The 27,422-nt window shown below is 37.2% G+C and overlaps 1 protein-coding gene across 13 annotated transcripts in view; it reads right to left on the reverse strand.

The window, feature by feature from the left end:
• Window positions 1–27,422, reverse strand: part of Snoo (Sno oncogene) — a 589,115-nt gene that overhangs the window by 553,475 nt on the left and 8,218 nt on the right. For all 13 annotated transcript variants that reach the window (XM_073965728.1, XM_073965727.1, XM_073965724.1 and 10 more), the window contains one exon: window positions 15,605–17,808. In XM_073965728.1, coding sequence (XP_073821829.1) covers window positions 15,605–16,981 — 1,377 coding nt within the window. In that variant the 5' untranslated portion in view covers window positions 16,982–17,808. The remainder of the gene's footprint in view (window positions 1–15,604; window positions 17,809–27,422) is intronic.

Consider the following 27,422-nt stretch of genomic DNA (forward strand, 5'->3'; position numbering starts at 1 on the left):
GTTTCTATAGAGCAGAGAACTTCTTTAGACGACTTCTATTGAAGAGAGGACCTCTTTAGAGGTCTTGAATGAAATAGATGGCCTGTTAAGGGGTTTTCTATAGAAGAGAGGTCATTTTTAGAGGCCTTCCGTAGAATAGAGAACCTCTTTAGGGGCCTTTTATAGAATAGATGACCTCTTTTGTTTTCTTCTATGGAAAACGTGACATCTTTAGAGGTCATGTGGAATAGAGGACTTATGTAGAGGTTTTCCGTAGAATAGAGTATCCCTTTAGAAGTCTTCAATAGAATAAAAGACCTCCTTAGTAAATAGAGGACGTCTTTAGAATTTTTCTGTAGAATATTAGACCTTCTTCTATAGAGGTCTCCTATAAAATGTATGACTTCTTTAGAATTCTCTATAGAATAGAGAACATTTTTAGAGGTTTTCTACAGAGCAGAGGACTTCTTTAGATGTCTTCTATAGAAGAGAAGACCTCCTTAGAGGTCTTGTATGGAATAGGTGACATCTTTAGAGGTCGTCTGTGGATAAAGGACCTCCCTAGAGCTCTTCTCTAGAATAGAGGACTGCTTTAGAAGTTTTTTGTAGAATGGAGACTTCTTTAGATGTCTTCTATAAAATTGATGACCTCTTTAGAATTATTCTATAGAATAGAGGACCTTTTTAGAGGACTTCTATAGAATAGAGGACATTTTTAGCGGTTTTCTATAGAGCAGAGAAATTCTTTAGATGCCTTCTATGGAAGAGAGGACCTCTTTATATTCTTCCATAGAATAGATGACCTCTTTAGGGGTCTTCTATAGAGGAGAGGACATTTTAAGAGGTCTTCTGTAGAATAGAGAACTCCTTTAGGGGTATTTTATAGAACAGATGAACTCTTATGTTATCTTCTATGGAATAGGTGACATCTTTAGGGGTCTCCTGTGGAATAGAGGACCTCCTTAGAGGTCTTCCATAGAATAGAGTATCTCTTTAGAAGTCTTCAATAGGAAACAAAACTAAAGATCTGTTATAAGATGGACGACCTCTTTAGAGGTCTTCTATAAAATGGGGGATCTCTTTGGAGGATCTCTTTTTAGAGGTGTTCTATAAAGTAGAGGGCTTCTTTAGAAGATTTATATAGAAAAGAGGACCTCTTTAATGCCTTCTATAGAATGGAGAAACTCCTTAGAGGTCTTTATGGAAAAGATGACCTGTTCAAAGGTCTTCTATAGCAGAGAGGACCACTTTAGAGGTCTTCTGTATAACATAGAACCTCTATAGAGGTATACAACGGAATATAGGGCCTCCTTAGGGGCCTTTTATACAATAGATGACCTCTTTAAGTTCTTCTATGGAATAGGCGACCTCTTTAGAGGTGTTCTGTAGAATAGAGGACTTCTTTAGAAGTTTTCTGTAGTATAGGGGACCTCCTAAGAGGTTTTCTATAGAATATAGGACTTCTTTAGAGGTGTTCTGTAGAGTAGATGACTTCTTCAGAAGTGTTCTATAGAATAGAGGACCAATTTAGAGGACTTCTATAAAATGAAGGATCTCTTAGGAGGTCTTTATGGTAAAGATGACCTGTTCACAGGTCTTCTATAGAATAGAGGACCTCTTAAGAGGTCTTCTGTAGAATATAGAACCTCTTTAGAGGTTTGCTACGAAATAGAGGACCTCTTTAGGGGCCTTTTATAGAATAGATGACCTCTTTAAAGGTTTTCTATAGAATATAGGACTTCTTTAGATGTGTTCTATAGAGTAGATGACTTCTTCAGAAGTGTTCTATAGAATAGAGGACCAATTTAGAGGACTTCTATAAAATGAAGGATCTCTTAGGAGGTCTTTATGGTAAAGATGACCTGTTCACAGGACTTCTATAAAATGGAGGACCTCTTTAGAGGTCTTCTACAAAACTGAGGACCTTTTTAGAGGTGTTCTATAAAGTAGTGGACTTCTTTAGAAGTATTATATAGAAAAGAGGACCTCTTTAAATGCCTTCTATAGAATGGAGGAAGTCTTTAGAGGTCTTTATGGAATAAATTACCTGTTTAGAGGTATTCTACAAAAGAGAGGGCCTCTTTAGAGGTCTTCTATAGAATATAGAACCTCTTTCGAGGTTTGCTACGGAATAGAAGACCTCTTTAGAGGCCTATTACATAATAGATGACCTCTTTTGAGGTCTTCTATGGAATAGTCGACCTCCTTAGAAGTCTTCAATAGAATGAAGGAGGTCTTCTCTAGAATAGAGGACTTCTTTAGAAGTTTTTTTTAGAATAGGAGACCTCAGTAGAAGTCATCTATAGAATAAAGGACCTCGTTAGTGGTATTCTATAGAGTAGAGGACTTCTTCAGAAGTGTTATATAGAAGACAGGTCCTCTTTTGAGGTCTTCCGTAGAATATAGAAGCTCTTTACAGGTCTGCTATGGAATATAGGACCTCCTTAGGGGACTTCTTTAAAAATAGAGGACCTTCTTAGAGCTGTTCTATAGAGTAAAGGACTTCTTTAGAAGTCTTATATAGAAGAGGGGACCTTTTTAAATGTCTTCTATAGAATGGAGGAACTCCTTAGAGGCTTTTATGGAATAGAGTACCTGTTTAGAGGTATTCTACAAAACAGAGGACCTCTTTAGTGGTCTTCCATAGAATATAGAACCTCTTTAGAGGTCTGCTACGGAATAGGTGACCTCTTTAGAAGTCTTCTATTGAATGAAGGAACTTCTCAGAGGGCTTCTCTAGAATAGAGGACGGCTTTAGAAGTTTTGTGTAGAATAAGGAACCTCTTTAAAAGTCTTCTATATAATAAAAGACCTCGTTAGAGGTGTTCTATGGAGTAGAAGTGTTCTATAGAAGAAAGGACAGAGGTGCCTTCTATACAAAAGACATTTACTATTATATAGAAGATGTCTAAAAAGTGCTCTGAAGAATATGTGGTTTTAAGTTTTCTATAGAAAAGATGCTCTCATAGATAAATTACCACTTTAGACGTATTCTATACAATAGGCAGCCTCTTTACATGCCTTCAGAGGTATTTTATAGAATAAAGGACCTCTTCAATAGAATAGAGGACCTCTTTAGGGGCCTTCTATAGAATAGAGGACGTCTTTAGAATTCTTCTATAGAACAAAGGACCTCTTTAAAGGTGTATTATATAATAGAGGACTTCTTTACCGATGTTCTATAAAGTAGATGACCTCTTTGGGACCTCTGTAGATGTCTCCTATAGAATATAAGATCTCTGTAATGGTCTACTATAGAATAGAGGACCTCTTTAGATGCCTTCTATATAATATAAGACCTCTGTAAAGGTCTACTATAGACTAGATGACCCCTTTAGAGATCTTCTGTGAAATGTAGAAGCTCTTTATAGAATAGATGACCTCATTGAGGTCTTCTTTGGAATAAGTGACCTCTTTAGAAGTCTAGAGGACTCCTTAGAAGTTTTCTGTAGAATAGGAGACCTCTTTGGAGGTTTTCTATAGAATAGAGGAAATTTTTAGATTCCTTCTATAGATGACCTCTTCCGAGGAATGGAAGACCTCTTATGAGGTCTCTTATAGAATAGAGGACCTCTTCGGAGTTTCTATATAAGACTTCTAATGGAGTACCTCTTTAGAAATCTTCTATGGTCCTCTCACGTTAAATTTAAAATTAAATCGTTATAGATCGGGAAATTCTTTTTTCCTAATCAACCTTGTTTTGTTTGGAAGCACACATAAATATTTGCTGGTTGCATGAAAATAATGCACACAAAAATATTGTCGGAGACAATGAAATAGTTGAGAACACAGTGACAGACTTATTGCTAGACAGACAAGCAAAATGCAAAACCAACAGCAACAACAATAGTAAAATAAATTCAACCACAAAATAAAATATTTCATTGCAAAATGAAAAAAACTAACATTTTCTACAACAAAGTCTAACCGAAAACATTAGATGGTTGCAAATGACAACAAAAACAACAAGAACAACAATGACGTTGGCAAAACAATTTAAGTTTCACCTTTTGGGGTCAATGAGCAAATACGTATATGCATACATACATATACACATACATATGTATGTATGCACAAAAACAACAAAACAAATAAAATAGAAAAAAAATAGACAACAAAATGAGAGACATAAAAATCGTAATGTCGTTTCCTTTGTACCGGTCCATTGTCTACCTATTGAGGTCTATGTAATTTTTTTCTTCGGTAGTTTTATAGTCATTTATGCGTATGCGACAGATACAAGATATGTACGTACTTGTCATATTGCACGAAGGCAACTCAAGGAACTGACTGACACACAGGCAGCTAGCTGCTGCTAGTTCAAATATTCAAATAGAGGTAAATATCCAACCAATGACCGACTAGGCGGCGGCGACCAGACGAAATAGGCAAGCAAGGAAGTTCATTTGAAAAGGTTTGCAACATTTTGTCCGTGTTGTTGTAATTTTTGTTTGTTCTTCAAAGACAAAAAATATTGCAAAAAATAAGAACACTTAAGCAAAGGTGCTGCACCTACCTACCTGGCCCACTGGGGCCTCATATTTACAAACGTACGCCAACCGGAATATGTACGTTGTTCTAAGCAAAGTCGATAAAGTACGCAATAAAGGAAGTAGAAAAATGTTGACGCATAGAAAAAAGAATAGAATAACACCCAGTTTTTTGCCGTTGTGCAACCACCAGTTACCTCCTACCTTTGAAACGTCATTACAATAAATATTCTTATATACATTGTAGCCTAGCCTTACACTCTTGTCACCATAATCATCATCGTCGTCTACTAATCTTGGGCAAATTGTAACAAATGCGAATTACATGTCTGCGAACATGGTATTAAATTGTGGCGTTAGACAGTGTGTGAGGGAAGGGTGGGAAGAGGGTATATATGTACATTTAAAGGTAATCGGGGCATATACGCAATAAGTCTAGACCCAGATACTTATTTACAAAGTTGCCAACCAGCTGTAGTCTGAGGGAAGGAAGGTCTTATTCATAGAAAAATGTTTACAAGTCTGTGAAAGCTTTGAAGGCACAACTGTACAGTGTAACCTAAAAAAATTTATGTTTGGCTTCTGAAACAATAACCAAATTGCATATTTTTAGGATAAGGCCTTTGCCTTAACAATGAATTGCCAACAAAGGTAGCAGATAAATAAAAATTAAAGGGTACGTTAATAATTTTGATCAACTTAAAATTCAAAAAAAAAAAAAAAAAAAATTTTCTACAAATTTTAAATTTTTTGTAGCCTAAAAGTATGCATCACACATTAAGGCAATAATAGTGGACAATAATAGTAGACTATAAGAACCATAAGCATAGACCTTAAACAATATTTTTTCAGGGACAAAATGCATACAGAACTTCTATAGAATAGAGACGTCTTTAGAGGTCTTCAAAAGAACAGAGGACCTCTTCAGCGGGCTTTTATTGAATAAAGGACCTCTTTAGACGTATTATATAAAATAGAGAACCTCTTCAGAAATCTACTATAGAATGGACGACCTCTTTAGAGGTCTTCTATAGAATAGAAAACCTTTTCAGAGTTATTCTATAGAACAAAGGTAGCAGAAGAGAATACACCTTCAGGGTCTTCTATAGAATAGAGGATATCTTTAGAAGTATTCTATAGAATAAATGACCTCTTAAGAGGTCTTCTATGGTATGAGCGATCCGTTCAGGGGTTTTCTATAGAATAGAGGACCTCTTCAGAGGTCTTCCATTGAATAGAGCTCTAAAAGGTCATCAGTTAAATAGGAAGAATTAGAGATCTCCTATAAAGTAAAGGACCTCTATAGAGGTCTCCTGTAAAATAGAGGACGTCTAAAGAGGTCTCCTATAAAATAGACGACCTCTGGAGAGGTCTGCTATAGAATAGAGGACCTCTTCAGATGTCTCCTATAGAACAGAGGACTTCTTCGGAAGTCTTCCATTGAATAGATGACCTATTTAAAGGTCTTGTATAGAATGTAGAACCTATTAAGAGATCTTCTAGAGAACAGAATACCTCTCCAGAGGTCTTTTATAGAATAGTGGACTACTTTAGAGGTCTTCTACATAATAAAGGACCTTTGGGAGGTCATTTATAGAATGGGGAAACACTTTAGAGGTCTTCAATAGAATAGACGACCTTTTTGGAAGCCTTCTGTAGAATAGATGACCTCTTCAGAGGTCTTTTATAGTACAGAGGACCTTTTCAGAGGTCTCTTCAGAGATGTTCTATAGGATAGGGGACCTGTTCAGAGTTCTTCTATAGTATAGAAGGGCTGTTCAGAGGTCTTCTATAGTATAGAGGACCTATTCAGAGGTCTTATATAGTATAGAAGACCTGTTCAGAGGTCTTCCATAGTAAAGAGGACCTCCTCGGAGGTCTTCTATAGTATGGAGGACCTCTTCAGAAGTATTCTATAGTATGAAGGACCTCTTCAGAGGTCTTCTATAGTATGGAGGACCTCTTCAGAGGTCTTCTATAGTACGGAGGACCTCTTCAGAGGTCTTCCACTGAATAGACCTCTAAAAAGGTCATCAGTGAAATAGGAAACGAGTGGACCACTATAGAATGGAGGACCTTTTGGAGGTCCTTTATAGAATCAAGGAATTCTTTAGAGGTCTTAAATAGAATAGATGACTTTTTTGGGCGTCTTCTGTAGAATAGATTACCTCTTCAGAGGTCTTTTATAGTACAAAGGACCTCTTCAGAGGTCTTCTATAGAATAGAGGACCTCTTCGGAGGTCTTCTATAGAATAGAGGATCTCTTCAGAGGTCTTCTATAGAATAGAGGACCTCTTCAGAGGTCTTCTATAGTATAGAGGACCTATTCAGAGGTCTTTTTTGGGCGTCTTCTGTAGAATAGATTACCTCTTCAGAGGTCTTTTATAGTACAGAGGACCTCTTCAGAGGTCTTCTATAGAATAGAGGACCTCTTCGGAGGTCTTCTATAGAATAGAAGACCTCTTCAGAGGTCTTCTATAGAATAGAGGACCTCTTCAGAGGTCTTCTATAGAATAGAGGACCACTTCAGAGGTCTTCTATAGAATAGAGGACCTCTTCAGAGGTCTTCTATAGAATAGAGGACCTCTTCAGAGGTCTTCTATAGAATAGAGGACCTCTTCAGAGGTCTTTTATAGTACAGAGGACCTCTTCAGAGGTCTTCTATAGAATAGAGGACCTCTTCAGAGGTCTTCTATAGAATAGAGGACCTCTTCGGAGGTCTTCTATAGAATAGAGGACCTCTTCAGAGGTCTTCTATAGACTAGAGGACCTCTTCAGAGGATGTGGAGGGCCTCTTCGTAAATCTTCTATAGTATGGAGAACCTCTTCAGAGGTCGTCTATAGTATGGAGGACCTCTTTAGAGGCCTCTTAAGAGGTCTTCTATAGAGCAGAGGACATTTTCGGAGGTCTTCCATTGAATAGATGACCTATTTAAAGGTCTTTTATAGAATTGAGGACCTCTAAGGAACCTCCTTAGAAGTCTTCTATAGAATGGAGGACCATTTTAGAGGTATTTTATAGAATTGAGGAACTCTTTAGAGGTCTTCAATAGAATATACGACCTCTTTGAAGGTCATCTATAGAATGGATGACCTCCTCAGAGGTCTACTACGGAATAGAAGACCTTTTTATAACTCTGTAGGGCAGAAAACCTCTTCAGAGGTCTTCCATAAAAGATAGGACATCTTTAGATGTATTCTATAGAATAGACGACCTCGTTCGAGGCCTTCTATGAAATAGAGGACCTCGTTAATGGACTTCTATCGAATAGAAGACCTTTTTATAAGATTTCTATTAAATAGAGGAACTCTTTAGAAGACATATATAGGATAGAGGACTTATTTAGAGGACTTCTATAAAACAGATGTTCTCTTTAGAGGTATTTTATAGAATAGAAGACCTTTTCAGAGGTCTTCTGTAGAATAGAGGATCTCTTTAGGGTTCTTCTATAGAAAATGGGACCTCTTTAGAGGTCTTCTATAGAGGTATTTTATAGAATAATGACCTTTTTAGAGGCCTTCTATGCAACAGAGGAACCCTTCACAGGTCTTCTATAAAATAGAGGACCTCTTTAGAGTTCGTCTATAGAAAAGAGAAACTTCTTAGATGTGTTCTGTAGAATAGAGGACCTATTTATATGTATTCTATATTCTATATTCTATAGTTTAGTGGTCTTCTACAGAATAGGGAACCTATTGAGCGGTATTCTATAGAATAGCAGATAGGTGTTCTATAGAAGCGAGAGCGTCTTTAGAGATCTTCTATAAAATAGAGGACATCTTTAGAGGTCGGTTATCTAAGAACGTAGAACATAGTTCCTACTACTCCCACTTAGCAAGTCCGATTTCAGAATTTATGTAGGGCGGGTCCCTGCCGCATATGATCTAGGACAAGTGGAGACAAAAATGTCAATCCAGTCTCGTTGCCATAGTAGGTAGAATATGAGACTTCTGACACAAACCTTTATTTGATAAGTATCTACATCGATAAAAGGTCTGTGTCTGGGAAAATAATCGAATTATGATATATGAGGGTGACATCTATGAAGGAAGCCATCTAGTTTCAGAAACGATAGAGACTATGTCATTATCCTAAACACAAACCTATTCTTGGTAAGTAGGTTTACCACTATCAATGGCATGGAATTTTTGAAGAATATTTTTTCAACGACTATCAAAAGTTTGGATTTTTTAAAAATATTTTTTCAACCTCTATAAAAAGCGTGGATTTTTTTAAGAATACTTTTTTACGACTACCAAATTCGTGGAATTTTTTAAGAATAGTTTTTCAACGTTGTGAATTTTTTTATGAATATTTTTCTACGACTATCAATAGCGTGGATTTTCTAGAATATTTTTTCAACGACTACCAAAGGCGTGGATTTTTTAAGAATATTTTTTCAACGACTACCAAAGGCGTGGATTTTTTCAATAACTATCAAAGGCGTTAATTTTTTTAAGAATATTTTTTCAAAGACTGTCAAAGGCTTGGAATTTTTGCAGAATATTTCTTCGACGACTATCAAAAGCTCAAATTTTTTAAAACGACTATCAAAAGCACGATGTTTTTGAGAATATTTTTCAACGACTATCAGAGGCGTGGAATATTTTTTCAACGATCATCAAAGGCCTGGATTTTTTTAAGAATAATTTTTCAACGACTATGAAAGGAGTGGATTTTTTTAGGAATATTTCTTCAACGACTTTTAAAGGCATGCATTTTTTTAGAATATTTTTCCAGCGACTATCAAAATTGCGGGGTTTTTGAGAATATTTTTTCAACGACTACCAAAGGCGTGGAATCTTTTGAAGAATATTTTATAAACAACAATCAAAGGCGTGGCATTTTTGAAGAATATTTTTTCTACGACCACCAAAGGCGTGGATTTGTTTTAAGAATATTTTTTCAACGACTACCAAAAACGTGGATTTGTTTTAAGAATATTTTTCAACGACTATCAAGGGCGAAGAATTTTTGAAAAATATTTTTTCTACGAATATTGCAACGCCCCTCTCCATTAATAATAAAACAATTTTATAAAACCAAAAAAAACGCCTGAAAAGTGTTAAACAATTCATGTTCAACAAACACAGATGCCAATTGTATTACAAATGATAAATAGCAAAAAAAGTTGACTATTGTCTACAATGCGTCACAATGTCTAGTCAACATATAGAAAAAAGATGTCAGGTCTTGACTGGCCGTATTTTTTGCTGTTGTTGTTGTCTAAGCTTTTTTCACCTATTTCATATGATTACCTTTGTTGTTACTGTTGTTGTTGTTGTTGCTAATAAGGCTTTAACAACTGACTGTTGTCTGTGTCTGTCTCTAACTGCTGAACAAACAGATATTCGAGAAGATCAGACAGTAGCAGCAGCAATAGAAAAAAGGTGACATTGTGGTTGAAATTTCCCGCATTAGAGACATGGCTTCTTGCCCCCTTTCCCGATTTGCAGCAGTTATTTGTTGCCTTGATGACGATGATGAATGCTTTGAATGACGCTGAATAGTTGAGAGTTTTTTTGTTTATCGTATTTATTGTTTTCGTCTACTTTTGATTATTTCTGTACATCATCATTCCGCCATTCAGACATGCATGTATGGTAGGTGCCATTAATTACTTTAAATCAATTAAGTCGTAAAATATGCAATGCTCATAAAAAATATGCAATTATTATTGTTTTTATTATAAATTTACTTTTTACTTACTTTTTAATGTAAGGGAAGAAATGTTTGATTTTTTTGTCCGTCCTCCACTTTGATTGCGCCATGAGTCATATTGTTCTAAGAATATTTTTAGAGGCACTACCAGTTTTATGAATACTTAAGACTATTTTTAGGCGTCATTGCTGAAAGTATTTTTTTAAGAATATTTTTGGCGTCTTCGAAGAATTTTGAATTTTTATAAAAATGGTTTTTCGCCTATTTGTTATTTAAAAATATTTTTGGCATCACATTACAATTTTGGAAGAGTCGTATATTAATTTAGAATATTTTATGGGTCATCGAGGGTTTATAAAATGAATATCAATGGCGTGGATTTTTTGGAAATATTTTTCCAACGACTATCAACGACGTGGACTTTTTGAAGAATATTTTTTGAAAGACTACCAAAGGCGTTTTTTAAGAATATTTTTCCAACGGCTACCAAAGGCGTGGATTTTTTTAAGAATATTTTTCCAACGACTATAAAAGGTCTGGATTTTTTAAGAATATTTTTCGAACGAGAATATCTTTCCAACGACTATAAAAGGCGTGAATTTTTTTAAGAATATTTTTCCAACGACTTTTAAAGGCGTGGATTTTTTTAAGAATATTTTTTCAAATCAATCAAAACAATCAAAGGCGAGGATTTTTAAGAATATTTTTTTAACGACAATAAAAGGAGAAAATTTTTAAGAATATATTTTCAAGGTGTGGATTTGTAGCTTTATCTGAGAGTATGGGATTTTTTAAAAATATGTTTGGGTCCATCTGAAGAGTTGTGAGTTTTTCAGGACTAACTTAAGGGCTCATCTGGGTAGAGTTCTCTTTATAAAAATATTTGTAGGACTTATCTGAGATTCAGAGATTTTAGGAATGTTTATCGGGACCACCTGAAAGTCGTGAATATTTTAGAGATTTGTTTCAGGTCATGGATGTATGAAGTATTTTTTTTTTTTTTTGAATGCTTTTGAGTAGTTTGAGTAGTTTTTTTAAAAAACAAATATTGTACCTGAGAATGGAGAATATTTTAGATTTTCCTCGATATTTTAGATAATTTTATGGGACAATGTGAGAGTGATGGATATTCGAGAATATTTTTAAAGCTATGAATTTTTTGAAAAATATTGTTATGACCATCTGAGAGTCGGTTTATTTGAAGAGAAATTTTAAAGGTAAGAGTTTACATTGAAATGTTATTTCCGAAAAATATGTTTTTTCTTGATATATCCACTTAAAGAATATTTTTAGGTTAGTATGAGGGTCAGTGCTGAGGATCTGCATGGCCGACTAGTGTCTAAAGAAGTCTGGTCGCTAGCAATCCCCCCTCGGCGCCAGGGCACGGGTCGAGTTGTACTTATTAGTAGCCTAGTCTGCGCAAGCCGTCACTGCGTACGATGGTCCATCCTCTAACGGCACACTCGTGGGAACAACATATGGAGAAAAATACAATAGAAAATAAAAACAAAACTCCTCGGTTGCAGTCTGGCAACTCTTCCGAGGATGACCTTTTAACATCCAGCCAGGAGCTGGTAGCTAGCCAACTAAGTGTTGTCGGTTCAGACACACTTCATCAGACAACCACAAAAACAGCAACTCTGACCGTCTCTGAGGATGGTAAAACTACACAAACCAATAAGAAAAAGAAAAGTCCAGCCGACGTTCGAAAGGCCCTATACCAGAAGGCAAAATTCATTCTCGGCAAGATCGCCAAGAATGCTGCAAGTGGTACGGTCCACGAACGGGATGAGCTGAACAAAATAAAATACACTAAAATTGTCGAGGAATAGTTATGGAACATGTTTTCACAAACGAAGATTCTCCCGTGCCTCATTTCGACTCAAGCGAAGTTCATCGTGGCTACAGGGTAATCAAATGCATGGACGTGTTCTCAAAGGGATTCTTGGAATAATGTATGGCTAAGATCAGCGGTGCATGGGAAGACATCAGCCTGCGGTTGATCACAGCCCAAGAAGTCCCAGTAAGACCTCGTGCCAGAGTTTGGCTGCCCGAAACTACTACAAGGTCTGGCGAGGATGAACAAGGATGTTCCAATGGACGATTGATCCGTAATCGCCACTGAACCCCAGAATAATAACAGCATGAGTTTGGTTCTCTCTATAACAGAGGTCGTAGTGGAGACACTAGAGAGACTCGGCAACAAAATGTTCTTTGGCGTGAGTAAAGATAATAAGATCGCATGGCCCGAACGGAGAAGACGATGCAGATGACATCGACGATGCCGGAAAGCTGCTAGATAATATGCAGCTAGAGGGGCCATCAACATCATCCCCTCAATAAGATGATGCTCAAGGTCGTGCAGATCAATCTGAAGCACTCTAGAGTCGCTTCAGATAACCTGCGGATCCTTCTAGTAGAGGAGGATCTTGACATAGACATCATCCAAGAACCCTAGATCATGTCTAATTGTTAAAAATAGTACAGCGGACTTCACCGTTGCAAAAGTAGAACTGGACAATGGCAAGCAGTTCTTTCTTGCCTCTTGCTACATGGCCCACTCAAAGGAAGCCCCACCAAGCGAGGTCTGGAGCGCCATGGAGGCCATACACCCACTCAACACCATCATCATTGGGACAAACTACCCAGCATTCCACACAAAAGCGATACTACGGCGGGTATAGATAAAGCTGTATCTATTTTGTAGAAATCTCTAGAGACAGCTTTTAAAGCTTCATGTCCTAGGACGCGCTCGAAAAAGCACTATCCACCATGGTGGACATCCGAGCTCTCTAAACTGCGTAAACAGTCACAGAAAGTTTTCAACGACAGCTACCAAAGCGGATCCTAGCAGCCATACAAGGATAAGCTAAAGGAGTACAAAAAAGCCATAGCCAGAGCGAAAAAGCAATCATGGATTGAATTTTTCGGAGCACTAGACAGCACCAAAGATACAGGCAGACTAAGCAAATTTATGACAAAAGGACACTCGAATCCCACATATATAAAGAGAAACAACGGCATTTGGTCTGATAACTCAGCCGAATCTCTTGAAATTCTGCTTACGACGCATACATACATACGCAAAACTATATAGTATACAGCATGCATCGGGGTGACAGGGGCAATTCGGACTTTTCCGGCTAAAGCCCACAATGTTATGATGCACATTCTGCCAATAGACATACACATCAAAGCAATTGCAACATGTAATGCGGCAAGGCTGCGGGCTCTAGGAATATGGAGCGATAGAGCCTACGGACGAAGCACGTAAGCATCACAAACTACCAAAAGAAATAGCAACTACTGCTGATTACTGCGCTCCTACAATGACTTTTGATCAGCCTTTTGAAGTCAAATTTCAAAGCAGGAAGGAATGGAATAATGGATCACAAATGACAGGTCATGACACCAATGTATACACAGATGGTTCCAAGATGAAATGTGGAGTCGGTTCTGGTGTCTTCTCATATGATGCAAATATATCTACATCCATAAAGCTACCTGACGACTGCAGTGTTTTTCAGGCGGAGATACTGGCCATAAAGGAAGCTTGTTTTATTCTCTTACAACTCCACACACCAAACTCGATAGGAATTTTTGTCGACAGTCAAGCGGCACCCCTTGCACTAAAATCAAACTCTGCCACATCGAAGCTAGTGAAAGATTGTAAAGAAGAACTTTCTAAACTAGGGCGTCTGTCACGAGTAACTCTCACCTGTATCCCAGGCCATAAGGGACTTGATGGGAACGAAAAAGCGGACGAACTAGCCAGAGCAGGATCTGCCTCTAACGAACTCCCAAAGGCGTCAGTCGCAACACCAATGGGAGTAGTTAAAGGGGATATCTTCAAATAATATCTATCATTGTTCGAGAGTAGATGGGACAAAACGGAAACATGCCGAATATCAAAATCTACATGGCCTCAATACAACGCCAAACGCACAAAGTTCCTAATCAGCCAAAATCGACGGAACCTGGCAAAACTTATTGCAGTGTTAACCGGTCACTGGGCTATCGGTAACCACGCAAAGCGCTTAAATATACCACACAACGACCAGTCGCAGCTGCGGAGATGAAGAAGAGGAGGAAACTGTTGAACACCTCCTCTGTTCCTGCCCTGCACTAATGCAACGACGACTTAAAGCTATAGGACAGCCGTTCCTTCATAATATCGCCGAGATAGCCGAAGTAGGTCCGGGAGACCTTCTACGATTTATCAACTCATCAGGCTGGATTTAACTGCCAATTTATTACTACGAAATAACAATCCTTGAACGAGTGGTGTGGTTTTCAAAACGGTATTCCTTACATACTAATTGAGGCTATAAAGTGTAGCCACCACGTAAACCAACCAACCATGAGAGTCATGAGAGAAGTCTCCCTTGTCCCTTCAGGGATGTTTGTGGAACAATTATTATATATGAGGGTCATTAATTTTTCAAGACTTTTTAGGGACCTTCTGGAACGCTAAGAGTGATGGATATTTTGAGAATATTTTTAGGCCAATAGCTGGGAGTCTTGGATTTTTGGGAATATTTTTAGGCGCCAGTTGTTATTAAAGTTCTTTCGACAATATTTGTAAGGGCCATTTAGAACCGAGGAATTGTAAGAATAACTCCTTTCGCGGCCTTGACCATATCGAATGTTTTGTTATCTACTCTAATGCCCGACAAGAAGTTCTGGTAACGCTCTAGTTCTGAGCCTCCGTTCTTGAAAAATACCAATAACCCTTGAGGAAAGCTCACCCAAGGACAAGTTTTTTTCTTCGTAATTACCTTCTGAGAGTTATGGATAGTTTAAGAAAATTTGCATCTAGAACTTCTGTATATTTAGACGTAGCTGGAAGTCTTATATTTTGTTTTACTATTTTAAGGACAATCTAGAACCGAGGAGTATTCTCCTCCTGCCTCAGACTTTACATTTGCGAATATTGTATTATCTACTCTAATGTCCTCCAAAAAGTTGCGGAAACGCTCTTGTGGATTAAATCACCTATAATGTGTTTCTCAAGGTTCTTTACATGCATTTTTAGAGTGTTAACTCGCAAGGGATCGTTAGTTCCATGCATTGTGCTGAAGATTCGCACCTCGTTCTCAAATAAATTCGATAATCGCAGGGGAAGCTCATATAGAAACATATTTGTAGCTCTTTATTGGGGGACTGAAGAGGACTTGTAAATATTTAGGCGGTAGCTGGGAATCATGTATTTTGTTTTACTATTCTAAGGACCATCTAGAACCGAAATTTTTAATATTGCCAACTACATAACGATGATTTGGCAGCACCTTGCGTGCAACATAAGTGGCCTGGAACTTCGGCAATTTTTTTTTTTTTTTTTTTTTGACCCCTACTGTTGTAGAACCTTGAAAATACCTTCATAAACCAATAGTTACCTAAATCTTTTTCTTATCTCTATCCTCATAACTTAATTTAATTAAAATTAAAAAATATTCAACACAATTCTACTCACCTTTCTTTTCAAATAGTTAATCTCCTGTTGAGCTTTCTGCTGTTCCTTGATCTCCACCTCCTTCAGTTCATCCAAGATTTTTTGATATTTTTCACGATTCTCCACATCCAAGGCGACATGCAGATAGTCATGCCAATTACGCGAATCAAAACCCCAATGACAGGTGCGATTCTCCACTTTACGATGTACATGGCCAACAAATTTTTGCGGTGAAAACCAACCCTTACATTCGAGGCACATAATGCATGTGGGCTTCTGATACGAATACATATCCGGTGTACAAATACCTTCACATTTACCAAAACAACGATGATACACCTTAAACGAGATAGCACCCTTGGGTATATCCTCCACATTGATATAACTATTGCGATCGGAACGATGCAATAGTACGGCACATAGTCTTTCGGCATCGGTTCGTGTTATAAGACCACTTGACTTGACATCAGATGGTAATATTTTGGCTGCTTTAAATTCCATTAATTGTTCGGGTGTACATTGTGAACAAAATATGCCCAAATCATCAAAGCTACGATTGATTTGTTCGAGGCTAAATTCTGCCAACACATTGTTGAGGAATTGCGGCAGACAGAGACGCATTTCACCGCCCATGGAAAAGCAACCGATTGTCTTGCCCTCTAAACGGGTTTCATACAATTCTCCCGTTCCCGGATCGGCGGCAGAGAGTATGGGTTGTGAAACTTCAGGTGGTGGGGGTGGCATGATTTTTATGGAAGGTGCCTGTTGTGGTGGGAGGCCACCACATGTTTGCATTGAAGCTGGCACAGATTGGGCGCCGCCGCCTCCTCCTCCCGCCAAAGGGTTTTCATTTTGGAGATCATGGGCTGGTGGTATGGGTTCAGGTGATGTCATTATTTCTTTCTTTATAAGTGGCAGGGCAGGATTTGTATTTGTGGGTATGGCTGTCGTTGCTGATGCTGCTGTTGCTGTTGCTCCTCCAGTATGATTTTGTTGTTGCTGTTTGCCACTGATGGTTGATTTATTGACAAGATCACAGGGACTGGTACGCATTGCCACCAATCCATGGACATCGGCTGGTGATAAATTGGCCACACCGCCATTATTATTTAGACTAACATCTAAGGGACAATTACCGGCTGCCGCTGCTGCTGACGTACACAAGTTATTTGAGGGTGAAATGGCAATGTGGGAAATACCAACTCCTCCGGCGGCGGGTGCTGCTAATGCTGCTGTTATGGGGGGAACTACCGAAGATGTGGATGTTAGGGGCAGGGCGTTACTAGTTGTCGAGGCAATATTGGCTAATGAATGACCAGGACCTTGTAGACTTTTGGGAGCACTTGTTTGATATTTTTTCAACACTGTGTGTATGTTGGGTGTAACGTATTCGGTCATGTTGTGAATGCAACAAACTTTTTGGGGAAAATCAAATTGGTTTTTCTTTGAATGTTTGCACTTCTCACTGTTTTCTTAAACTTTCAGCTTAAATTTTAATGGAAGAATTTGCGTGACAAAAACTTCCGATTTTCCCCAAGAATAGTTATTTAGTTTTCAATAGTTATTTTCCAAAACAGTAATCATTTTTAAATTTTTGTTGCGTTTTTATTTACTAAAACATGTTTAATTTATTTTATCTTTAATTTGGCACTTGTTTTGCTTTGTTGTTTGATAACCCGTCGGCATTTCACAATGATTATTTTTTTTTTTTTTTTTTTTGTTATTTTTCCTCTAAGCACCAATTTTAAACATTTTTCTTTGATTTATTTTTAATATTTGATATTTTCCGAAGTTTCAAACTTTTCATTTAATTATTTTTTTTTTTTGCAGAGACTTTGCTTTTTAAATCTTTTTTATTTGATTTTTTTATCTCTTCACTTTTCAATTCACAGAGATTTGTATGAACTTTACACACACACACACCTTCACTCACATGCACAACTTTTATCAAATATCATCACCCATTTTCTTCAAATATAGCTCAGCAGCAGCTTCTTTATCCATTATTGCGTTTGTTATTGATTTTTGCATCATTTTTATTAAAACGTACTGAAGAATTTCAGTCATAACTTTGGGTGATGAGGCGGCGTCATACGCGGACGCTTACGTTGTCATGTTTGTTGTTGTTGTTTATTTGATTATTTGGGGGGGTTGGTTTATCGATGACAGATTAACTGTTTAATTGTTGTTGTGGTTTTCTGTTGGCTTTTTGTTAAAGAATGCACCTAAAAGTTAAAGATAATTTACATTAATTTGTTGTTATTGTTATTGATGACGTTGATAAGCATAATGCATGCTTCTTCTTCTTCAATTTAGTCATGAATTTTTGTTACTCTCATCCAATATAAAGAAGAAGAGCACAGGCAGAGAGAGACATTTAAAATAAAATGTAAATAACGGTATGCTGCATTTGACGGGCTGCTGTGTGAACAATGATGCCAACTTTTCTCCATGAAAAATAGCCGATTTTAAAGAGTCGTTTATATGGGAATAAAGGTAGAGTTAAGAGTTTCAAATGTTTGTGGTGTCTCTTGATCCTTAAAATTAAATGGATTAATTTGGCAATTTGTTTTGATTGGCAAGATAGCGATTGTCAAAACAGTAAAAAAGAGTTCTTAAAGTGTGATCACCTAATTAAGGACAGTAGCTATTTCTTCCGCAAAAATATAACTGAAATAGAGTACCGCTCTTCTGAATAAACAACATAAAAATTTATGAAAAAATGGGCCGAAGTAAGAGCTGCACTCCATAAATACGGAAAATCATAATTTCCAAATAGGTACGTGAAAAAAAACCATTCGACGAAATGTTCAAAAATTATGATTTACAATGCTATTGAGCACATTCTAAGTAACGAAAGTGTTGAAAATATTGTTACGAATGTAACTGATAGGTTTGGGTTAAATTATTGCAATTTCCGTTAATTTGAATATTTTAATTGTAACGAAGATTTTTATTGAGTAGTTACTTTGTTTAAAGAGAGTTACAGCAACAACTATTAGATAGAATTCTCTTCATTATTGTTGTACATTGTTTATCCGTCATGCAATTATCGCCATTGTAGTTCTATACTTCTATGCTTCTTCTCTATTGTCGTTCTTATACTTTCTTTCATGTTTGTTTTGATAATTGTGACGTCATTGTAGTGCTTTCAATCCTCTTGTATTTACAGCTCTTCGCCCATGTATGTGTGTGTTGTACGGTTAGTGAGTGTTTGTGTGCTTTTCGCACTGCTAAATTGGTGGTGCTCTAAAAGCTACCAGATCGTCTAGAAATATCGGGAACCTGAGGCGATCGCGAGAAATACATGGGGATTCAGCAACAGAGAGTTAGTTGCTTTTTAGACGTAAAACTGAACATGTGTCTATAAATATCGGAAACCTGAGGCATACAAGAGGATTCAGGGAGTTAGTTGCGTTTTAGACGTCAAACTGAACAGTCGGTTAAAGAAGAAGATGTGTGCTTACTAGAGTCTAGCTGTGTGCTTAGAATAAAAGTCGGTTATGGATAAGCGCAATAAAGTAAATAAAGTATTGTAGAAACGTAATCTGAAAAGAACAGTGTTTTATTTGGAATACATGTTGTCGGGAAATAAAACAACGTCTACACGGAGATCAGTTAAATCTAATTCCGTAGCAATACAGTGAATCACAGTCAAAAGTATCCACTTCACTTTCTTTCATTAAAACTGCGATTTCTAAGAGTTAATTAATGATAGCGATTTCATTCTTTTTTTATTGTTACATTTGTGTCTTAACTTAAATATTATAAAATAATATTAACAACATTCAGGTAAGTTTAGATAAAAAAAAATAAAAATTGTTAAACAACATCGATTTCTACATCACAGTGAAAAGTATGCACTCTAAAAGTTTTATGAAACCAAAAGGAAAGTTTTCGGGGCAAGATATCGGAATTTTTCCCCATTCTTCTTGAAAGGCATATTTCAGGGTTCCTATACTTTAGATGTTACGATTTTTTATATTTGTCTCCAAACTACTCCATAAATTATCTATAGGATTCAAATCCGGGGATCGGGGAGGTGTTTGAATCACAGTTACATAGCATCCATTTTGGAAAAATATGTGATTTGTGCTCGGGCTCATATATTGATAAAATTGGAATGTTGTCCCAAATCCCATTTTTTCAGCTCCTAAATTTCAAATTATCCTTTCAGAATGTTCAAATAATACATCTTATCCTTAATTTCTCCGATAAAGACACGATTTCCTACACCGGAAGCACTCATACAACGCCAAACCACAACAAAGTCTCCTCTGTGCTTTACTTTTGAAATTGTGTGTTTGGGATCCAAGGCGTTATTTGCCCTATGACATACCTTAATTGGTCCATATGACCAAAACACGCTGCCAATGAAAGCAATGAAGACAACTTTAACCTGTGGACCAATTAAGGTATGTCATAGGGCAAATACCGCCTTGGACCCTAAACACACAATTTCAACAGTAAAGCACAGAGGAGACTCTGTTGTGGTATGGCGTTGTATGGTGACGTTTCCTGACCAACTTGGGTTTCCACGCATAAAGCTCTGATAATGGTACCTGACTAACTTTGCTTTACGAAGTCTACGCCTAAGGTTCTACTGATGGTTCCTGTCAAACTTTGCTATACGAAATCAACGCTAACGGCTCTGATGATGGGCTAACGGCTCTGATGATAAGGCTCTTATGATGGTCCTTGACAAGCAGTGCTTTACGAAATCCACGCCTAAGGCTCTTATGTAGTCTTTGACAAACAGTGCTTTACGAAATCCACGCCTAAGGCTCTTATGATGGTCCTTGACAAGCAGTGCTTTACGAAATCCACGCCTAAGGCTCTTATGATGGTCTTTGACAAACAGTGCTTTACGAAATCCACGCCTAAGGCTCTTATGATGGTCCTTGACAAACAGTGCTTTATGAAATCTACGCCTAAGGCTCTTATGATGGTCCTTGACAAACAGTGCTTTACGAAATCCACGCCTAAGGCTCTTATGATGGTCCTTGACAAACAGTGCTGTACGAAATCCACGCCTAAGGCTCTTATGATGGTTGCTGGCAAACTTTGCTTTACGAAATCTACGCCTAAGGCTCTTATGATGGTTGCTGGCAAACTTTGCTTTACGAAATCCACGCCTAAGGCTCTTATGATGGTCCTTGACAAACAGTGCTTTACGAAATCCACGCCTAAGGCTCTTATGATGGTCATTGACAAACAGTGCTTTACGAAATCCCTAGAAATATCGGGAGCCTGAGGCGATCGAGAGAAATACATGGGGATTCAGCAACAGAGAGTTAGTTGCTTTTTAGACGTAAAACTGAAGAGTTGTCTATAAATATCGGAAACCTGAGGCGATTGGGATAAATACAAGGGGACTCAGCAACAGAGAGTTAGTTGCGTTTTAGACGTCAAACTGAACAGTCGGTTAAAGAAGAAGATGTGTGCTTACTAGAGTCTAGCTGTGTGCTTAGAATAAAAGTCGGTTATGGATAAGCGCAATAAAGTAAATAAAGTATTGTTGAAACGTAATCTGAAAAGAACACTGTTTTATTTGGTATAAATGTTTTCGGGAAATAAAACAACGTCTACACGGAGATTAGTTAAATCTAATTCCGTAGAAATATAATAAATAGGGTTATTCGGACAAGAAAAACTACAGCGGCAGAAGACCGTAACATTATTAGGAAAAGCAAGGTCATTTAGTTTTTTTACTTCTAAACAAATTATGAGAGATATAATTCCCGAAATTGCTAATGAAATTATCGGCCCGTACGATAAGACGTCGTCGACTCCAAGAGTCAGGGATTCGTGTATGCATAGCAAGAAAAAAACTACAAGTTTCTCAAAAAAAAAAAAACAAGTAAGAACGGCGTCAAGTTCGGCCATGCCGAACTTGCTATACCCTCCACCACGAGTTGTATTGAAGTAAAATGGTCCCCGATAAACGTTGCTTTACAATATCCACGGCTAAGGCTCTGATGATGGTGTCTTACGAAATCCACGCCTACTGCTCTGGTGAAGGTTCCTAACAAACATTGCTCTACGAAACCCAAGTCAAAGGCTCTGGTAAGGGTTCCCGATAAACATTGCTTTTTGGAATCCACTCCTAAAGCTCTGACAATGGTTGCTGGCAAACTTTGCTTTTTGGAATCCACTCCTAAAGCTCTGACAATGGTTGCTGGCAAACTTTGCTTTACGAAATCCACGCCTAAAGTTCTGACAATGGTTGCTGGCAAACTTTGCTTTACGAAATCCACGCCTAAAGCTCTGACGATGGTTGCTGGCAAACTTTGCTTTACGAAATCCACGCCTAAGGCTCTTATGATGGTCCTTGACAAGCACTGCTTTACGAAATCCACGCCTAAGGCTCTTATGATGGTCTTTGACAAACAGTGCTTTACGAAATCCACGCCTAAGGCTCTTATGATGGTCCTTGACAAACAGTGCTTTACGAAATCCACGCCTAAAGGCCAGAACAGAATCAATCGTCGCTTGCTTTGCTTGCTTCCCAAATGTCAAATTATAAAGGAATGTCAGAGTCTCCTAAAGGAGAACGCAGGCGGATTTGCTAAGAGGCTCTGGCACTCCTTTATAATTTGACATTTGGGGAAGCAAGCAAAGTAAGCGGCGATTGATTCTGTTCTGGCCTTAAGGCTCTTATGATGGTCCTTGACAAACAGTGCTTTACGAAATCCACGCCTAAGGCTCTTATGATGGTCCTTGACAAACAGTGCTTTACGAAATCCACGCCTAAGGCTCTTATGATGGTCCTTGACAAACAGTGCTTTACGAAATCCACGCCTAAGGCTCTTATGATGGTCCTTGACAAACAGTGCTTTACGAAATCCACGCCTGAGGCTCTTATGATGGTCCTTGACAAACAGTGCTTTACGAAATCCACGCCTGAGGCTATTATGATGGTCCCTGTTGTATCCTTCATTATCTTTATCGAAATCCCTATCTGTTATACTTGTATTTTACTGTTATCAATGTTTGTCATTATACACTCGTTAAAATGGATTAGTTTCCTTTCGTTTATGAAGAAGACTATTTCAGCAAGCTCGGTAAAACAATGTGGCTAACCTTCAAAATACTGAAATTCGGGAGATACCGTTTCAAACGTCGATCTATACATACAAGTTTCTGGCGGAAAGTTTTCAGACTCAAAGAAGACTAAACACAAATACCAAATTTCCGATATTTCGGTAAAGCTTTCAAAATACCGAAAATCAAGAGGTACGCTTCTATGGGGATATAGGAACCCGCGGACCTATACTTATAATTTTTTTCTGAAATATTTTACAAACCCATGGAACACTAAATAACAAATTTCAGTCTTTCGGTGGGATATTGACGTAACAACCTTCAGAATTACGAAAATCGGTACCTTCCGTTCTATGGGGAATATGTAGATCGAAACGTGGACCTATACCGACGAATTTCAGTCAGAAAGCCGTTTACCTCCAAAAAGTACTTGATACCAAAACATATGCACATACATAGATACCGAAACTTAAGTACCGTAGTGAATCGTGGGCCGTCACAACAAAAACCAGAAGAGAATTCAGACTTGCAGAAATCAAATATTTGCGGCGGGTAGCAGGAAAACTAGGGACAGAATGTCAAATGACGACATCAGAACCAACCTATAGATTGAGCCCCTTAAGAACAAAGTTGAATATAATAGCCTAAGATAATTAGGCATTCTGCCATAAAGCCGGACAATCGATTACCAATACAATCAAATACGAGAAGCAGACGAAGAAGAAGTAAAACATAACGACATATTAACCGAACGAAATATAAAGTACCAACGAAATCTTCGGTTCGACATAAATATGGTTCACTGGTGTCATAAGGAGGCACCCTGTTGAAATCCTCAGGCCCTATTCTGAGGCATTTATATTTTCCCTCCCTTTCTCGATTTATAGTTCAGTGATTTTTTTCGTAGATTGTGTGTTCGACGTTGTCTTCGAGATCGAAACAAAGTTCTCATGTTGAGGTAACTTCTATTAGGAATCTATGAAGGTAGGTACCAAAATGGCCATTGAATTTATATATCAGCAAAAATGTCTAAAATCGTCTTTTCCATTTCAAAAAAATCAAAAAAAAATTTTGATACTACATCTATGATTTTTGGTACATAGATTAAGAAAAAAATCGTCATTCCAAATCTGTTTTCGTTACAAACTTTGATTGTTGCGCGCAAAAGATATGACCGTTTTAATTATGCTAATTAGAAAAAATTCTAAAAAAATCGCGGCTTAATATAGTAAGCTGTTATATCCAATTGTCGTTAACTGAATTCGCACCCTTTGAGAATATGCAAAAAAAAAATTCAAAAAGTTTCAATGGATTCGCGAAAAATTAAATTTATTAAATAATTTCACGTATTTACAAACATATTTTTGAAACAATAGCGCTTATACTTACAAAAAAATATATAAAAAAATTATAGCAGCATCCAGACATTGTGAGGAATAAAATGAAACCTAAGTCGTGAAGTTTGGAGCTATAGTATTCGTGTTATTTGCAAAAATACAATGAAAATGTGACGAGAAAAATAAAAATTATGTTATTCTAATTTTATTTTTTTATGGTTTTATAGGAAATGTTGAAGAAAAAATGATTGAGTTCTTCGTCATTTTCGTCCAAATTTCACGCAATAATGAAGATATTCCGTTGCAACAACTTTTTCACTTATAGTTTTCCTATTGGCGAATATTTTTAGAACATTATATTAAATCACAAGGAATTCCAATTGTGGCATAACATTAAAATAATGTTATATTGAATATTACAACATTTGAAACGCATATAAACCGCGTAATAGTGAAAATGACATGATGCGCATCCGATTTTCCAAAACAGCGAATCAATCCCTCTTATTTGATATACACTTTGTGAAATTCCATTTGACGACCACGATGTAGCATCAGTTGCATGTTAGGGTGCAAAAAACAGTAAAATGCCCATAATTTCCACGAAGTACATTTGCATTTTATGCGCATCCGATTTCAATGATCACCATTAAAAAATACATCATCCTATGTCATTTCAATGCGATCCATCAAGAACCGTGGATGTAGCATCGCACTCAGTTTTTAGAAAAAATCTATTATATCTCCGGATTCGCGAACGTTTTTCAATATCTGTTTTCGCACATTTTAAATATGCGTTTCGCTCTATTTATCTAAGTAGGAATCACACATCTAAAACGCGTCTAAATACACGATATTTTCAAAAATATTTTTAGCATATTTTCGAAATTTGAGGGGTATCATATCCGCCGATCTAGTGGATGGATTTAGACGCGCAAAGGCTTGTTAGATTCAGAACATAAAAAAACTAAATTCACGCGGGTTTCCACTGAAATCGAAAGGCATTTGTAAGTTTTGAATCCAAAAAACTGGTTTTTTAAAAAAAAATACGCACAAAAATTTCGACTTTAAGCTGAGATTGTTGTGAACCTTTGAAGCCTACACGCCATAGTTATACATCAAAAAATGCGTAATTGCGAGTACTACAATCTCATAATCAGTTTTTAAACGAGTACAGTTGCGCGTTCCGATTAGAGCAAAAATTCAAAAAACCCAATTTTTCAGTCTTCAAAATGTCAGCATCCGTTTGAGGTAGATACAGTGGATATATTAAAAAATCATACATTAGAAACTTCATCTCTGAAGTGTATTCTTTAACTTCTTCTTTGAACATTATACTCTTCATTGTATTGTAAAGCCACTAATTGAAAACTGACTTAAAAAAACTCGTTTCCTTCAACGATTTTTTTCTATTTTTTTACATTAATATGACCACAGCTTCCGCTCAAATTATAATTTTAAGAAATCCATGGGTGAATCGTGCTAAAACAGTTTATTTTACCTAAATGCGTTCAAAAGTTATGGTATATTACAACAATTCGCGAGATACAATGCCCCATACCTCAGTTTCAACAGAAGTAAATTTTCTACAAAAAGGCCGATATATATTGTTTTTTTCTAGGATCAGTGGAATAGGCGACATATTAGCAAGGTCGATAGGGCTATCGTTGAAATATTACGATAACGGGTGTGAGCTTAGTGAGAAGCTTCGATGTACTTTCTCCAGAAGCTTGGTTGCTAGTGAATTATTTGATTTTGACACCGCTTATGATAAGAGCAGCCTTTGTCACGTAGGCTTAAGCCATTGAGACTACTGACAGTTTATCAAGGGCTTAACATTTTATTCATTATTATTAACTTGTTTTCTGTACAGACGTTTTTTCTGTTATCATTTGTACGTTTTCTTGCTTGTCACTGGATTCGCTGATAAACTCTTTGATGTGATACACATGGAAATCCTTCACATGCAGCCATTAGCAATGATTTCTATTAGGGATGCAGTAGGTTGGTCGGCAATGGGCGCCACATCATCTGCGTATCCGACTAATTTTTTCCTCAAGGTTCATTTATATTTAAAAGATCTCGTACATCACGTTCCATAGAAAAGGTCCTAATAAAGACGCCCTTGTGGAATACCCGATGTAATCTCATATTTCTCGCTTCCCAAATCAGTATCAAACAGTAATATTCTATCTTTTAGTTAGCTGTCAGTCATTCTGACAAGATAGCCAGGGATACATCGGTGTTTTTATGTATGCATTATAACGTTCCTATCCTTTTTGGTGCATCGATAACCTTGCGGTTTCAACAGTTTATTTCATCGAATCTAAAGCAGATTTTCTCTTGATTAAACCAAATTATTTTTTTTTACTAGCCTGCGTTTTTAGCTCCTCTTCAAATCCATTTACAAGTAGATTTTTTCGCAAGAGTCTGACATACAGAAAGGACTTTAAGAGGATGGATTCTCTAAGGGTTTATTACCCTTTAGTAGAAGTACGAGTCGTTGTTGTGTACACTAGTTAAAGATGTGTTCGAAAGGTTCTGCCCATTATTTGCCACAATCGATATGATCGCGTTGGAAATTCCGCAAGACTTTGTGCTTTACCTTTTTATATTGGTAGCGTTCTAATTTCACCTTTAGGGAAAAGTTTCACGTTTTATATTTTCCCAAAAGATATTTTTTCTATCGTCACTACGATTTAGTGCCAGAGCTAATGCCGAAAATACTTGTTTGGGATCCGCTTTTGAGAAGGAATTGTATAACGCCCCTTGAGACATACCATGCAAATTTTAGGACTTGGACAGCATTCGCGGGTACGACCTGTCACAGACAGTCAAAAATAAGGCTGTTTCGCGTGTTTTGTTTTTACGTATAATCACGTTCAATTTGTGGAGGGTGGGGCAGGATTTATAAAGTGTCTCTCATCGCAGATACGTCACTTAAGGGCTCGGCACATGCGGCCCGTTGAGTGTCACGTTAAAGTGACCACACCATTGTCTTCTTTGATGTCAACAAAATAATCTGAGGCGTGAGCTCGCTGAGATTGTTTTCATTATTCCAGCGTTTGGCAGAATGATATTAATTGTTTTCAATCGTTTCCATTGATTCGTCATAGACAAATTATCGGAAATTGGTTCAGGCAGTAAGTGAAGCTCCTCTCTACTGGTGGTAGTAGCCCGTTAGGTACTTTGCTTAAGAAGGACAATGGCCGGGAGTATAGGATACTTTTAAGGTTTCAGATTACTCGCTATATACCACCCGAAAATGCGGCTTGAGGCGTTATAAAATGCCATGTAAACCCTTGAATATTGTATTTTGAGATTAAATGTATTTGTTTAACTATTAAACGATTGGTTCCGAAAAATACATAATTGGGAAGTCCTTGTCGGACAAAGAATCGACTTAAAATTTCCAAGAAAGCTTCAGAAAGCAATTCTGAGCAAACTTCCAACCCAAT

The sequence above is a fragment of the Musca autumnalis genome, unplaced genomic scaffold, assembly GCF_047663935.1.
Source record: "Musca autumnalis isolate F117 unplaced genomic scaffold, ASM4766393v1 scaffold_2, whole genome shotgun sequence".
Lineage (NCBI taxonomy): Eukaryota > Metazoa > Arthropoda > Insecta > Diptera > Muscidae > Musca > Musca autumnalis.